General features: G+C 37.2%; 2 protein-coding genes across 4 annotated transcripts in view; both read left to right on the top strand.

Annotated features, from left to right (window-relative positions):
• The first annotated feature begins 3,691 nt into the window (after positions 1-3,691).
• Positions 3,692-10,841, top strand: LOC121859730 (zinc finger protein 62 homolog). Of its 3 annotated transcripts, none has more exons than XM_042356677.1 (3): positions 3,692-4,913; positions 7,625-8,267; positions 8,844-10,841. In XM_042356677.1, the coding sequence occupies exons 2-3, from the start codon at positions 7,706-7,708 to the stop codon at positions 10,538-10,540; spliced, it is 2,259 nt and encodes a 752-aa protein (XP_042212611.1). In that variant the 5' UTR covers positions 3,692-4,913; positions 7,625-7,705; the 3' UTR covers positions 10,541-10,841. The 3 variants fall into 3 exon arrangements, with proteins under 3 accessions (XP_042212611.1, XP_042212610.1, XP_042212612.1); XM_042356676.1 differs by lacking the exon at positions 3,692-4,913 and adding an exon at positions 4,920-5,210; XM_042356678.1 differs by lacking the exon at positions 3,692-4,913 and adding an exon at positions 4,920-5,165.
• A 1,259-nt stretch (positions 10,842-12,100) lies between these two features.
• Positions 12,101-17,342, top strand: part of LOC121859731 (zinc finger protein 85-like) — a 38,478-nt gene continuing 33,236 nt past the window's right edge. Inside the window, exon 1 of the mRNA XM_042356680.1 lies at positions 12,101-12,670. The gene's annotated coding sequence lies outside the window, so the exon portion shown is untranslated. The remainder of the gene's footprint in view (positions 12,671-17,342) is intronic.

Below are 17,342 nucleotides of genomic sequence, written 5' to 3' on the forward strand. Positions count from 1 at the left end.
TTTATTTCTAAGCCATCCCCAGTTTTTTTGTCCCTTCCCACTGGAAAGTCCCCAGTGAGTTAAGCTGTCGCTAAACGGAATTTTGACCTAGCAAGGGATACATGTACAGTACAGTACAGTGGTTGGTATCCTAACCCAGGTATGAGTATTGTAGTAATGTAAGTCTTTCCATTTACTGTACACCAAGAATTGTAAATCATAATGCTGAAATGTCAGCATGAAGAGACTTAATTAATGTCAACTTTCATGTTTTAAGGTTAAAACAATTATTGTTTATATAATTTGATGTTTCTTATTAAGGAATTATTTTTTATGGCAGTCTTGGTAGAAATAGAAAGATAGAAACAATGTTCATTGCAAATATGATTAATGTTACAAGTCATGAAAAATAAAACACTTAAAAATACATTACTTGTTATGAAATTAAAGATATTCAGGTATACATTCACTCCAGAAAGTATCTGCAAGGTTGGGTCTGATGAATTTCAAAATGAACACTGCACTTCTCTCGTCTAGGTACGGTTGTCAAAGTCTTTCATTCGATTTGTCATGTTGTTTAGCCCAAAAAAGTTTCAGTTACATTTAGTAGCATGTGTCCATGTAGGAGAACAAAATTGAACTTATAAACCATTTAATTACATTTGTAAACTTTCATGATGATTTTATGGTATAAATTTATTAATATTATTATTATTATTATTATTATTATTATTATTATTATTATCATAAGGCGTTTTAAGAAGCACGGAATAGCTAACGCATTAGCTTTCCCGGACTGTCATTAAAAAATATGACACTGTACTGCGTCTTGGGAATTACTGTTGTACAACACAATCTTCAGAAAACATTAAAATTCGGAGAACTATTATTTGGACACTATATGGAAAGAAATAGTCAAGAAAATATGTAAATCGGCCCGTTGTAAAGGTTGGTGGTCCGGACTCCGGGGTGGGATCTTTAAACCACACACTCATCTCGCTGCTACATTGTTTACAGCTGTCCGCATACATAAACCGCAATATGACGAATTACAGGTTCTTTATGTATTAATTTTTGCAATTACAGAACTGTAATAAACTTTTTGCCCTTATTTAAAGTATCTTATGAGTAATGATATTAAATTTTTAATCATATTTGAGTAATTATCAATATTTTTACACCAAAGTCACCAACGGCTAATGAAATCGGACAGTGCCTACGTAAAATGGGCGGAGCCTAAACAGGTTTCAACTAGGCGCAAACCTTTTCAATTCTTTCATGCCTTACGCTTTGTTTTAGGTCCTATCCAATATACTACTGTATATAGAATTACAGTATTTTTATTATTATATCACAGTTTTTTAGTGCCTTAATACCTCCAACTCTTAAATATTAATCAAAATATTCTCGATGAGCGGCCATGATCCGCGTTGTTTTCACCGGGAGAAATCGCTGATTGGTTGTTAGCTATTTGTGCCGCTTGGGCCCTTTGAAAGGCTAACGCTTCCTTGAGGTTGTTAGCTCAAGTTTCATGCGCACAAATCAAAAGCAGTGTCTGCGCATGCAGAATAGCTATTCCGTGCATCGAAAATACCTTACAATAACCGCCTTTAATCATCATCATTCATCAATATCATCTTTCATCATTATCATCATCATTCATCATCGTCAAGGTGCATGCTTAAGTGAGTGTCTGGAGCCAAGCTACTAGGGAGTTGGTGTGGGGGGTACTGCCACTAATCACTGAACTAGTGAGTCATGTTGACAAAGAAAATTGAGAAGCTTATTAAGGTGTGAGTAGTGTAAGCAGGTCTATTGGGACATGTGACAGTCCTTATGAATGGCATGCAATTTAAAGAAATGGCTACTCATGTGAGGGATGTCAAGTGGCCTCATATGAAGGATGTCACAGTTTAAGGGTTGGTACTTTAGTCTCTTCCCTTTGGCAGATTTCATTTAATTATTGTTCATATTTCAGGAGGACCCAAGTCATAATTTCTGATACAAAGTTGGTACAGTACAAAACTAAGTTATAACTTTATAATCCAAATTGTTCAGTTTTTTATTTCTGAAAGTAAAAAATACGTATATGGCTCCATTAATTTTGAGGCCTCGGAGTAAAGAGGTCAGCTTTTAAATCAGTAATAGTTGACATCTGTGTTTATACTGGGATTTAGGGTGCACAGACTCTGACTACTGTTTATTTCCTACAATTAGTTAACTATTCTTTCATAGTGGAATCCCACCTTATACCAACACAAAATGTCTTCAATACTTGTTATCAGTAACTTATTATTGTCACGTCCAGTACTGTACAGTATCTGGTGTTAGGATTGAGTTCATAACTGAAGTTTGTCATGTAATGTACAGTATGTAGTCCCATTCAGAGGTGATAGATTTTTTGTAGAATGCCATGGGTAAGAAAAGAATAGTAATTACTCTACTATATTTTTTCTCTATGTTTGGTTAAGATAAAGAGTACGGTACTGTATATGCAACTTATCCTATAATTATGAAGGACTACAATACCTGTTGAGAAATACATAAATTTTTTTTTTTATCTTATGAATCCTATTTTCAATGTAATACAAATACTTAATCTAAGGAAACCTAATTTTGAAAGTGCTAATCATCACTGATTTTGGTGTCAAATTTTCCCCCTCAAATAATCAAGACAAAGCATATGTCAACCTTCATTTGTTGTAGATTGACAATGTATTAGTGCACACATCAAACATCTCTTTCCCTCTTCACCACTGGTATGCTTGCTAGCTGTTTGGGTGTTCAGTCATTTATCCATTATGCACTATTGGTATTTACTGGGCATACACAGGTTCTTGAATGTATTACATGTACAGTACATACACCAGTGTTGGTCAAGTCTTGTTTAATATAAGCTCACACTTGCTGCTGGCACAACATTACCTGGCAGGTTACTCTTAAGAGTTCACAACTCTTACTTCAAATAATTTAGCCCTGACAGTTTTCTGTTCCTGTGGTGTCTTTAATGTGAAACTGTGACCTTAAGTGAGATGGGCATATGCTAACTCCAGATGTCCTTTGAGGTGTTTATTAATCACCCCTTGAAGGCATACTAAACTCTCTTAATTTATGAGCTGCTCAATTGCATGCACTAGTTTGGTGGAACTCTTTTTGATGTTTAGATTATCTCGGGGACCAAACCAAAATTACAGTACTGTACAGTACAGTACGGTACTGCAAGTTGAGAAACACCAAGGCAATGAAGAGCTGTTTGAGGGACGGACCATCAAGGTATGAGTATGATCTTTGCCAAAGCCAGTTATCCGTATAAACACCCAGGACTTTTTTTTTCGTATAGTTTCAATTCAATTTCTTCATCAAAGTTTCCCCACCACTGACTTAAACTTTTCTTCATTTGTTGGCTTATTACAAGTTGCTTGTTGGAAACATCTTTGTTTTGTGCAGCTAGCAACTTCTTTGTATGCACAGGCCTTTGAACTTATCTAAATCAATGCATGTCTAGCCTGGGTTTTAAAGAGATTGTAAGTTGTTTTCTGACAACATTCATTGTTAATGATTTATTATTTCACCAGTTATGAGTTCACTAGGCATTCAGGTGGTTGGTGTATTCTTTATTATATGTATTGTACAGTACTGTACTTTGTTTTGAAGTTTATTGTTTAGTTTTAGTACAGGAGGGCACCAGAATATCGCGAGGAAACCTGAGATGTTTGGTGGGGTTGCAGGGGATAGTAACATCTTTTCCGTCTGTGTCCTGGGCCAGGACTTTAAATTTGAACTCAGGATACAGTGGTGATATATTTGCTCGTTACTACTGTACCACCACCTTTATACAATGACTTCAAAACTCTCAGCCAAAATAAGTTTGTTCTGATAGTATTGAGTGCTGGTAGCTTCTTTTGCTTGAGATTGAGACCTCCAGTGGAGCAGTCATCTTTTAATTCCTGAAACATTGGTGTAACAATGCTGTGTAATGTGAATAACTCACTATTGTGTCCTGGGTTGAAGTACAGTAAAAGAATGGCTTGAAGAAGGTGTGGGAAGGGTGTTATCCAGTGTGACCCGACCAAAAATCACAGGTTTTCTCCTGCAATAACACTGGACAATGAAGGTCATAACAAAAGGCAGACCAGCTGCCCAAATGGATAGTAAGTTAATAATTGGTGAAACGATAAAATAAAGGAGGCAAAGATGGGAATATACATGGATTACTTATTTAAGCTGACAATATTGGATGGATGTGAAGCATTTGGGATTCTGGATGCAAGATGAATGAGTGAGTAGAAAACAGTGGAAATTGTGTGCTTGAGAATAAAATGTGGTGTAAAGAGGATACTAGTTGTGATAGTGAAGGATTATAGGACTGAAGGCCTACCAGAGTTTACATAAGTGATGATTCACTGAGAGAATGAGAAGCCTTTCTGATTCCCAAAGAGGAAAAGAGTGAGTGTTGGGGAACAGGAATAACAGACGGTTATGCTCTAAATATAAAAGGCCAGGAGGATGAAAGGGGCATGTAGGGCTCAGAAGGGCCCTTGAGGCCACCTTAAACCCCAAATATAAAGGGCCCAGGAGGGTACCATAGACCCCAAATATAAAGGGCCCAGGAGGCCACCATGTACCCCGAATATGAAGGGCCTAGGAGGGAATCATCGACCCTAAATATGAAGGGCACAGGAGGGAACCACAGACTAAATTTAAGGGCCCTGGCGTACCACAAATCTTCAGCATGGACCCTAAGTATAAAGGGCTCAGGAGGGCACTAGCCTCATCCTTATTACTTCCCTATTCAAGCCATTTGCACTTCTTCAAACTTCACCCATTTGAACTTTCCTCATTCACAGACAATTCCTCCTTCCCTAAACCGTGAAGTTTGGAGTGTGCATTGCTTATACTCTGTACTGTACAGCCATGCAGCGTTATCATTAACGGTAAAGTGCTTGTAATAATAAAAAGATAATGTTATTAATGGTAGTAGTTTATAGAGCCGTCATGTAATAAGTACATTAATGGTAGTAGTAGTCATGTGTGGCTGGCTTAAGGTGGTACACCAGCTCCATCTGTGGCTCAATATATCGTTTGTATTAGTAAACAATGTGAGTGACAGCGGTGAATCTTCCACTGAAAAACATCGAGTTTTATTAATTTTGTCACTAAAATAAGTCCCGTGGAGGTGATTTAAGGTAGAATGACGGCTATATTAAGATCAATTATTAATTAAAATGCAAGTAAGTGAAGCTATGTTCATATTTAAGGTAACACTCAGGGTCCAGTGTTAGAACAGGAACAAACCGAAGTTGTCAGTTTATATTAGCGCACCGTTCTGTCTATGGGTATTAGAATGTGTCAGTTTATAGTATCACACTGGTCTTTATTTCGATATTAAAAATAGGTTTTTCCTATGTATTTTGATGAGCTTAGAACGAATTTTATATTAATTTCCACCGGAAATCAGGTGTTTTTTTCAGATCCTCCCCCCACCCCCCGTGCCCAACAATCATAATGGAAAAAGTTGGATTTATTTATTAGAATAAATAATTATATTACCTACCAACCGAGAAGACCTAACCTAACCTAATCCTAACCTAACCTAATCTTAACTTAACCGAACCTAACCTAACCCAACCCAACCCATTTTTCATGCCCCAGGGGCTTAAAGAGTGAAGACGGAGACCTGGAGCGATGCATGAGCAGGGGGTCATACCACCTCTGCCATAAGTAAACATATGGCAATATTTGTGACTGAGCGAAAGTAATAATCATGAAAAATTAATATCTCGTTTATCCTTAATTTCGGGTGGAAAAATTATAGAAGAAAAATGCCCATAAGAGCCCGCACCGATAGCTATAAGAATAGGACCATCCCATCTTTTTTTTTTTTTTTTTTAATTTATTGGGCACTCCCCTACAGCCTTGTGCAAGGTGAAGCGCAGAAGCGTTTACAGTGCTCAACAGGGAAGCATGCTAAGTTCATGCTTGCCTTTATGTCTCATGAGTTAAGGGCGTAGAAGCCTGAAGAGTCAAGGGCATAGAAGCCTGAAGAGTCAATGGTTTATGTCATCAAGTTATTGGAAGCTCCAACAACTTGTCCCTGAATACGAATTCGCAACTTTCGATTTACACCAGGTACCTACTTTACTGCTAGGTGAACAGGGACTAATGGGGGCTAGGAAGTATGTCCAAACAACTTCCACCGGCCCGGGAATCGAACCCGTGACATCTCACTTGCGAAGGCAAGAGCGGTACCACTCTACCACCAGCACTCCCCATCCCATCTATTGTTAAAATAATAAACAACTCCTGATTTATGTACTGTACAGCCCTGTAAATATATTCAATGCATATTATATCATTATGTCTAAATCAAATGTAAGTCTGTATATTTTCAGCCACCAGCTGCAACTCTATTAATAAACAGTTTATTATTATTATTATTATTATTAATATTATTATTATTATTATTATTATTATTATTATTATTATTATTATTATTCTTAATACAGAAATAAAGACCGGTGTGATGCTATAAATTCACAAAAAAAAATATTCCAAGTGGACAACCATGGATTTTTTTCCTTTGCAATTAATATTTTAAACAAATCTAAGAATTTTCTTTATGACGTTTCTCTTGCAAATGACCTAAAAATAACCTAACCTAACCTCATAACCGAGGGGTCCCCCCTTGGGCCCCTGGTATATATGGGTCTGCCCATATCGTCTCCAACCCGTTTCGTCACCACTATTTTTAATCCATTTCAGAACTACTGCTTTACTCGTTTCGTCAACGCGTTCATTCCCATCAATATATACACAATTATTTAAGACGTTTTAGATTTTTTCCCACTTTTTTATTTTTTGATAACAAAGACGACGGTATATAAATAAAGTCTTTGCCAGATTTTTGGGTAATATTATAAGACATTGTGCCACATTAACAAGTAACTTAAGACAAAAATTCTATAGAAGTTAACTTCTTTCCTCAAATATATCCCAAAACAGATGGAAGAAATGCAATTTTTAAAATTTTGTTTTCCCCTCCATCCACCCGAGGAAACCATATGTGTGTTTCACCTGTTGACAGATGCATCTCAGCAACCAACGAAACCTTTCCATACCTTCCTTAACCATATTTAAACACCTAATGTTGAATAACCTATTAAACACAATCTAACAAACTAAATTAACCTACTAAACCTAACCTAAAATAATAGTTCGGTTAGGCATTTCTTTTTTGGTTCATCTTTTATTCCTTTAATTTCTTAATGCAAACCATTGGAGTTCTTTTGGTGATCTTAATGCAAGTCAGTTTGTAAGTGAAGTTGACATACTGGTAACTAAACCAGTTTGTGAAGAAACATTCAAGGAGATTAAGAGGTTTTACTGTAGCTATATACTGTAACTGGTGTTTGATGTGTTAAGTTTCTATGTAGGTACTGTATAATAATTGGATGTGAATTTGTTTTCCTATGTAAATAAATATTATCTAGAAATAGTTTATAGTGAAAGGAATGATATTTATTCTCCAACCTTCCTTAGTCCATCACAATGTGAGAAGAGAAACCATTGACTTAACACATCATTTATAAGCAGTTTTACTTATATATGAAGTTCACCTAATGACTAATGCTCTCTGTTCTTCCAGATCATGTAGTTCTTCACAAATGGAGAGAAGAAAGGAATAATTTTACACTTATCATGCAAGCATGATATAGTATCTGCTATAATGGGGGATACTGGAGTGAATGGACTCTTAGATATGATAGACAATAATGGTGTTAATGGTGAGGTGGTTGTTGTTGTGGAGGGGATGGAAATTGAAGATGAAGCTGTTATGGTTCACACAGAAACTGGAACTACCGTTTACAGAAATTTCTCTTGTCAAACAGATTTTACAACACATATTGGAGCGAGTATCCCTGTTCTCTTCTGTGGATTGTTTTCTCCATCTTGTGATGCTGAAACACAATGTGACATTCCTCCTCTGAAAGTGAATGTTTCTGTTTGTACATATGGTAGTAAAAAGGTTGATTCAGCAATAAGATGTGCAACTGAGAAAATAAGAAAATATCCCCTTGCTAGTCCTGTTGAACCCAAAGAGTCTGTCAAGGAAAAAACTGATCTTCAGCAACAAACTATTGAGGAAGTGATACGTAAGGTGCCAGCCGTTGATGGTAATGATAGCGACATTTCATTGTTTAACAGTGACACTGATACGTGTATATTGTTTAACAGTGACACTGATATAAAGGAGATGGCTGAATGTGCTGCTGCAGTTTCTACACAATGTGAGTGTTGTCATTGTTTGAAAGATTGTGCCTATACAACACTGTATTGTATTGATTTCCTAAATCTGTGTTTGTACAGGAACAAATATTTTTTAATAAACTTTCTGAATCTAGGAATACTTTTTGTTTTTTCATGGCAATTTTAGTTAATTATCATAATTCTGTTTGTTATTACTGTAAAATATATTTTGTTGTCACTTTGTACCATTTGGAATGTGTAAGACAGTGTATGTAAAATATTACTACCGGTACTTGTTTTTCCAACCCTTGCCTGTCAACTTCTGCACTCGTGTTGTGCCACTCTTACAATACCTTCCTTGTCATGTGGTTTCCATATCCTTTTAACCATTGCACACATGTTGGAGTAAAGGCTATAGAAAGATAGTGCAGATACAGCTGGCCCTTATTTGAGGAATGTTGATCTCATTATTAGGGTCATTATTTTGTGTTATTTTGTAGAATTATTTCTCATTGTTAAGTTGAACTACATATACTGTACAGTTATTATATAGTATACCAGTATATATATTATATATATATAGAGCATATATATATTTGTTTTTTTTTCAATTTCAGATACACAACATTCACATCTGAAACAAAGAAAACGGAAGAAGCCACACAAAGTTGATGATTTTAATTGGGGAATTGATGCTGGCTCTTGTGATGAAGCAAAAAAGAAGCCAAGAAAGAGAACAAAGAAGCGAAAGGCTGAGGAAAAATTTACTGGTGTAGTATTTGACCCCAGAAAAGGTAGCAGTAAAAAAAAGGACATTAGTGAAACATGTGATAAAAATTCCCCCACTGAAAATTCTGACCGGGCTCTCGTACCTTTTAAATATAGAGAGAAGACAGGTAAGAACAGTGAGCTGGGAACACGAGATGTAATAGTTAGCAAGGAGGAGGACCAGACAGAAGAATGTTATAGTGATTGGATTACTGATGATGAAGTTGATGACGATGAAAGTGATTCTGGAAAACCTGCTTTTAATCAAGGTAACCGCACGTGTTCACATTGTACGTTGACATTTAACTCGCCCTTGTTACTTCTAGAACATTTAGAAGGTAATCATGCAGCCCATGTTTGTAGTATATGTGGATTTACAACTACATTTAAGCATAGATTAAAGAAGCATATGGTGAAACATTCAAAGGAAAGAGCATTTGTGTGTGATATTTGTGGTAAGCAGTACTCGCAGAAGCAATATTTAAGGGGACATATTTCTCGTGCACATAGTGATTATGACCATGGGAACAGATACCCATTTAGCTGTCAGCATTGCAAAAGACTTTATCACAGTGAGGCAAACTTGATCAGACATCAAAAACAAGAAAGTGGCCCCTGTGAAGTTTGTGGAGTTATGTTAAAATGCAGTGGTCTTTTCTGTCATCATAAGAGGGACCATTTTTCTCAGGGTGAGAATTGCAAAAAAGGATTTCAGTCTAGGAATACATTACTGTTGCATAAAAGTCCAGCACATAAAAAAAAAACTATTCAGTGTCCAATCTGCCCAAAGAAATTTGCCTTTCAATCTTATTTGAATACTCACCTTGCAAATGCCCATAAAGAGGGTTCCCTGCAATATAAATGTCCTGATTGTAGTTTTTGTACTAGATCAAAGTCTTACCTAACATCTCATCAGAGTAGAATGCATAAGCATCCACTGAAATTCTACTCTTGTGGCTTCTGTAAAAAAGATTTTAGGAGCAATTCTCGTCTCGTAGAACATACCCGTATTCACACAGGTGAGAGACCTTTTTCATGTCCTGTATGCTGCAAAACATTTTATTCTCAGAGTAATCTCTATGCACATGAAAGGTCTGTTCATAACAGACTAACAAATTATGGTTCAAGAGATACAGAAAGTCGACAAGACGCAGCCACGATGCGTCGTAAGATTTCAAGTTGTTACGAATGTCATCTTTGCGATTCAACATTTCCAACACTCAAGAAACTCAAGTATCATTTATTTAGAGATCACAAAATAGATAATGATGCAAAAAAGGGGGACAATGTCGAACAGGAACGAGTGGTAGAAATGAATGAAGCTGGGATGGTGCCGGTACAAATGGAAGCAAATACCAAAGATCTCTTGCCTGAAGACTTTGAACCAACCGTAAAGGAAAATGACACAATAAATGTCATTCCTCCAAGTGATGAGGGAGTCGTGAGTAGGGTAACCTTACCCATGCCAGCTTATGTTGTACCTCCAAATGTTAACTTTGTAGAGATTGATGGTGTTCAGTACCATGTTGTAAGAAGTAATCAGTGAAATGTTATAGGCACTTTTTTTACCATTACTGTGAATATTGATTTAGCTACTCTTCTTTTTAACTGATTCAAGAAATATGTTTTAGAAGTAGCTATTCTTTTTTAAATAAAACCTGTGGCTATACTGCATTATGAGAGAGACTTAATGACAGTTTTGCCCTTTTTAAAAAGGAAATCCACCTTCTGCTGTTGATATCTCATGTATTGTCCTTTAAGGTTCTTTTCAATCATCACCCATAGTATCAGTCTGACTATGTATACAGTACAGTATTGATTTTATTAATTACAGTACCTACAGTATACAGGTAAGTGTTTTTCCAATTTATTCCTTTATTCTCTTACTGGTTGTGTAAGATTTCAGCATTATATTTACCAGGGAATTTATTTAAAGTTGTTGGCATCTTCAGTGAACTCATTAGAATTTTATGTTGTGAATGATTTTGCCATGACGTACTATCGTGCACCAAAGTCGTGTCCACTACCCAACCACAGTGAGGATTCGAATAGCCTTGAGTCTGAAGTTTCGAAACAACTGGGGGAAATGCTATGGTCGGCCAACAGATGTCACCCACTGTAGTGTGTGTGGGGGGGGGGGATACAGGAGGTGGGGTTAGTCTAGTAACAGGCTGTGTGTAGGTGGAACATAACACTGTGAGTTCCGCAATCACTGATAACAATAAGAATGTCATGAAGATAGTTAATATTATTAAGCATGGTGAGACATGTGTAACGGGCAAATAAAAGCACTACAACGACCATATCTCTGCCGTTCATGGCTACGACGGTGAGACTGATGGGCACACCAGTAATTAATTCTCCGTGACTACCATTACTGGTAGTCACGGAGAATACACAAGTTGTTACTAAGGTTGGCGCCACCCACACCAGGGGAAGGAGATGATGTCGAACACTGGAACATGCCGAGGTCTCATTCCTACCATCGTCGTCACCAACAGGTAAGTCACATTAATTTGTCATCATAGCCCATGTCGTCCTTATACTATTGCAGGGTGTCCCATGAGTGACAGCAGATATTTGTAGAGGTGAAAGAATATGTGATGTTGAGCCACCACGTCTCTGTCTCCATCCGTTTCCCTCTATCTATAATAAAAAGTGTAACCCTACTCAGAAAAAATAATGAATGGGCCCTCCAAACAAATTAAAGATGAGGTGCACCCCACCCAAATAGGTATGGGCCCTCCATTTCCTTTTGCCTTCTTTTCTCCACATCCTTTCCTTCCTCCTATCGCCCCAGTCACCCCAACCTACCACCCACTTTTATCCTTAATATATTCCATTCTTTAAAGTATCATTGTGACCTGAGCGGCAATAAGCACCCAGGACACTGCACCTGTTCCATGAATTCGTAACCATAAAGAAACAGCTGGAAGACGAAACGTAGTTAAAAAAGCAGCTTGAAATTATGGTGGTATAAATAAACCTGCCTCTCATCCAGCCCCCACCGCCTCTATCCCCCCCCCCACACACACACACACACACTACAGTGGGCGACATCTGTTGGCCGACCCTAGCATTTCGCCCAGCTGTTTCGAAACTTCAGATTTAAGACTATTCGAAACCTCACTGTGGCTGGGTAGTGGACATGACTTTTGTGCACGATAGTACATATTAATTTTATTTAAAGAGTAGAATTGGTGTAAATTATTTTTGTAAATAATTTTGATCTTCAGGTTTTCATACTCTGTCTACATCATGGTTTTAATTTTATTATTATTAGAATGTTGTGTGATCATCATATGTATTAAGAAATAATGTACAGTATTCCTTAAGTACTGTGTCAGTATAGATATACTGTAATTGCAGTATAAAGTACAGGTACACTACAGTAATTGCCAAAATATGATGACAGTACTGTGTCCTATACAGGTACAGGTATCCCTCATTTGACGTTTGTTGTTGTGTTCAGGAAACCTAATGCTAAGCAACATTATCTCCAATTGAGGGATTACAGCAAAGTACGTACGGCAAACAACAGGATCAAAGAGCAGGGTGGTAGATATTGAGTACGGTAGAGTACTGTACTCCCTAATAATATTAATAAACTAGTTTGATATAAACTGTTTCGAAGTTAAGCGATTGATTTCCTATTAACACTCTTGGGTTTAGTGAGGTGCTCTCCGGCGAGACACATGGGGTCTGGCCCTGTCACTAACCTCACCACACTTGACTGCACCACACGAGAGATAATTGTACGTATTGAGTCATAACAAGCTTGCTATTTGAGATAAAAAGGTGGGGTTTATTGCATTAGCCTTGTAAATAAATTATCTGCAAACAGTTTTACAGTGGTCCCTCGGTTAACGAACACAATTCGTTCCAGAAGGTTGTTCGTTAACTGAAAATTTCGTTAACCGAAACCATTGTTTCAATGGGATTTTGGGTAATTGGTTCCAGCTCACGGAAAATTACATAAAGTAAAAAAAATGCAGTAAAGTACACTTACTTTGAGTTGTGTATGTAGAAGGTTCCTCGTTGATGATGATGATGATGGGAATTAGAAGTGGGGGTGGAGGAGAAGGGAGAAGAGAAGGAAGTGGGGGTGGAAGAGAAATCACCCCATGCTTGATGCCGTCATTTCACCCATAAAATTTTAAGTTCACTAGGTGTAATTCAAGATTATTTTCTGTAAATCAACACTGCACTGCACTTTATATTGTCAATATGTTAAATAAATTTTAGAATGACCAATAATTGTACTATAAAAACGTAAAAATCGTTTATGTTTAAGAGAGCCACAAGCAAGATGTTACCTCCACTGACCAGAGATGCAAACTGATGCCTTGGTGGGTGAGTGAAGTGGCTGTTGGGTGCACCAAAAACTAGTTACTTGTACTGCAATTATGTTAAATAAGTATTAAAATTACTAAAAATTTTAATATAAAACTTGGAAAATTCTTGAATAGTACAACCTTCTTGATATTTACTCCAATTTTAACGAATGTAAGCCCTAGAACCGATTTCTGTATTGGCGGACTAATCTTCCAGCTGGTGAGCAAGCCAAAGCATGTCGAAACATTTTCGTAAGAATTTCGTTAACCAAATTTTTGTTCGGTAACCGAATTGAATATTTTTATGGAAGTTAATTCATTAACCGAAATTTCATTAACCGAGGCGTTCGCTAACCGAGGAACCACTGTATATACAAATAGTTTTATATAGGTAATCACAATAAAATTATTAAATCTATACGTAAGTACAAGTACTGTATAACACAAATTGTAGTGCATGGCTGCCAATCAAGCTCCCAAATGTGAATATTCCTTGCTCAAATTTCTATATCTTTTACATAAATCATACATGATGTGTTTATAAATGCATAATATTTCTTAAATTCACGTGAAATAATAATTGTAAATAATTGGTTAAATGTAATGCATAGAGATATGTATTACATATTTTTTTTATGAAAATAAATGAATTTCTGTACTTACATGTTGTTACTGTAGTGTAGATGGTGGAGAACTTGGTGATGTTCCTTTTCCATGCCTCACAGTGCCCTACGTAGCCTGAACAAGGCGACATAATCTAGTTTAGTGGGTTTACGGGTAGTGCCACTTTGAGGGAGATGAGCGGCTACGAGGTAAGCCACGCTGCGATGACTGAGGAATCACATGTACAACACTTTTTATTTTTCCTTTTAGCTACAGTGACATGCTGGGCAGTTGTTTTTACACTAGGACTGCTTGTTGAATGGTCAGATAAACTATCACTTGCACTAGAAGGGCCAGGGACACTGGGAGAGGCCTCAGGAGGCACCACACTATCACCATGTGGTACAATCTCCTTTTACTTTTTACATTTTCCCACCCCTCCGCCCTCGCCAGCAACACGAAGCATGGTTCAAAACTATCACAACACTGTTATCAATAAATAAAGTCATTGTGATGTACAAGAAATCAGCACAAGCCATGAGAAAATGGTGGGAAATGTAGGTCAAAGTTACGTCCTCTGCCGTTGAACCACAAAGGGCGACTGGTGTGGTCACGTAACCTTGGAGGTAGTCTACATAGATGCCACATCACACCGACATTACCAAATATGTGTCTTGCGTATGTAGCTTCCATATACAAACAAAATTATTTTATCGTAATTTTTTTAGTTCATACACAAATTTGCGTATGAAAACACTTAAGAGTGTTAACACCAAACTTCAGGGCAAGCCTAATTTGAATAAGTTTCATATTGCATATGTCAAAAATTAAGAAGAATTGCCATGATAAACACAAAAATTTATACATAGCCCACTGATTCCACACATACACTCTATACACCCATGCTCTTCATTTTTTTTTTTTATAATTTTATATTATACAGGTATTTTCTTTATTTCTAAGCCATCCCCAGTTTTTTTGTCCCTTCCCACTGGAAAGTCCCCAGTGAGTTAAGCTGTCGCTAAACGGAATTTTGACCTAGCAAGGGATACATGTACAGTACAGTGGTTGGTATCCTAATCCAGGTATGAGTATTGTAGTAATGTAAGTCTTTCCATTTACTGTACACCAAGAATTGTAAATCATAATGCTGAAATGTCAGCATGAAGAGACTTAATTAATGTCAACTTTCATGTTTTAAGGTTAAAAATATTATTGTTTATATAATTTGATGTTTCTTATAAAGGAATTATTTTTTATGGCAGTCTTGGTAGAAATAGAAAGATAGAAACAATGTTCATTGCAAATATGATTAATGTTACAAGTCATGAAAAATAAAACACTTAAAAATACATTACTTGTTATGAAATTAAAGATATTCAGGTATACATTCACTCCAGAAAGTATCTGCAAGGTTGGGTCTGATGAATTTCAAAATGAACACTGCACTTCTCTTGTCTCGGTACGGTTGTCAAAGTCTTTCGTCCGTTTTGTCATGTTGTTCAGCCCCCAAAAAATTTAGTTACTTTTTGTAGCATGTGTCCATGCAGGAGAACAAAATTGAAATTGTAAACCATTTAATTACATTTTAAACTTGTATGATAATTTTATGGAATAAATTTATTATTACGGTATTATTATTATTATTATTATTATTATTATTATTATTATTATTATTATTATTATTATTATTATTATCATTATTATTATCATTATCATTATCATTATCATCATCATTCATCATCATCATGATGCATTGCTTTAGTGAGTGTTTGGGGCCAAGCTACTAGAGGGGAGGGAGGAGCTGAGTGTTGGTGTGGGGGGACTGCCACTAACAGCGATGAACTGATGTTAACAAAGAAAATTGAGAAGCCTATTAAGGTGTGAGTAGTGTAAGCAGGTCTATTGGGACATGTGACAGTCCTTATGAATGGCTACTCATGTGAGGGATGTCAAGTGGCCTCATATGAAGGATGTCACAGTTTAAGGGTTGGTTACTTTAGTCTCTTCCCTTTGGCAGATTTCATTTAATTATTGTTCATATTTCAGGAGGACCCAAGTCATAATGTCTGATACAAAGTTGGTACAGTACAAAACTAAGTTATAACTTTATAATCCAAATTGTTCAGTTTTTTATTTCTGAAAGTAAAAAATACGTATATGGCTCCATTAATTTTGAGGCCTCGGAGTAAAGAGGTCAGCTTTTAAATCAGTAATAGTTGACATCTGTGTTTATACTGGGATTTAGGGTGCACAGACTCTGACTACTGTTTATTTCCTACAATTAGTTAACTATTCTTTCATAGTGGAATCCCACCTTATACCATCACAAAATGTCTTCAATACTTGTTATCAGTAACTTATTATTGTCACGTCCAGTACTGTACAGTATCTGGTTAACACAATTGCTCAAGGTACTGGATATCTGGACCCATATTCTGAAACGGGGTGGTAATACCGACAATATTTACCTAGATTTTGCCAAGGCTTTTGACAGCGTACCCCATGAAAGGCTGAAAATCAAACTGGAAGGGTACGGAATTCGGGGAAATGTCCTAGCATGGATAGAAGACTTTCTACATGACCGCAAGCAGTGTGTGGTGATTAATGGCACGAAATCGTCATCCGTACCTGTCACAAGTGGGGAGTGTATTGGGCCCGCTGTTGTTTGTTTGTTTCATAAATGACATGCCTGACGTTGTACACTCCTCCATACAAATGTTTGCCGATGACGCTAAATTATTTCGGGAAATTAAGAACCAAGCTGACTGTGAAGAGCTGCAGAAGGACCTCTGTGGGCTCCAGGAATGGTCGAAGGAATGGCTGCTGAGATTCAATGTCACGAAGTGTAAGAGGATGCACCTGGGGCGTACCAACGGTAAGGAGGCGTATCATATGTCCGAATGGGATGAAGAAACTGCACTACTTGAGACTGTATGTGAGAAGGACCTAGGTGTGTATGTTGACAATGAGCTGAAGTTATCGGGCCATTGCGAGAAGAAGGTAAATCAGGCAAATAAATTATTGGGTCTTATAAGAAGGTCGTTCAGATATCTAGATGGTCCGTCCCTCGTAACGATCTTCAGGAGTGAAGTGCTTCCCCATCTGGAGTACTGTCACCCCATCTGGTCCCCGAGATATGCTAGGGACTGTCAGTTGGTTGAAAATGTTCAAAGGAGGGCCACCAGACTGGTGCCTGCACTTTCGCACCTCAGCTACCCTGAGAGATTGGAGAGCCTGAACTTGCCTAGCTTATACTACAGACGGGCAAGGGGGGACCTAGTTGAGGTGTATAAGCATCTCAAGAGGGTACTACTCAGTTGAGTGTCCTTCCTTGGAGCTGGCGGACGCTCGCCCCACAAGGGGTCACAGCTCGAGATTGAAGAAGCCGCAAGTCCAGAAAACTGTGAG

Source organism: Homarus americanus, unplaced genomic scaffold (genome assembly GCF_018991925.1).
Source record: "Homarus americanus isolate GMGI-L3 unplaced genomic scaffold, GMGI_Hamer_2.0 scaffold27231, whole genome shotgun sequence".
Taxonomy (NCBI): Eukaryota; Metazoa; Arthropoda; class Malacostraca; order Decapoda; family Nephropidae; genus Homarus; species Homarus americanus.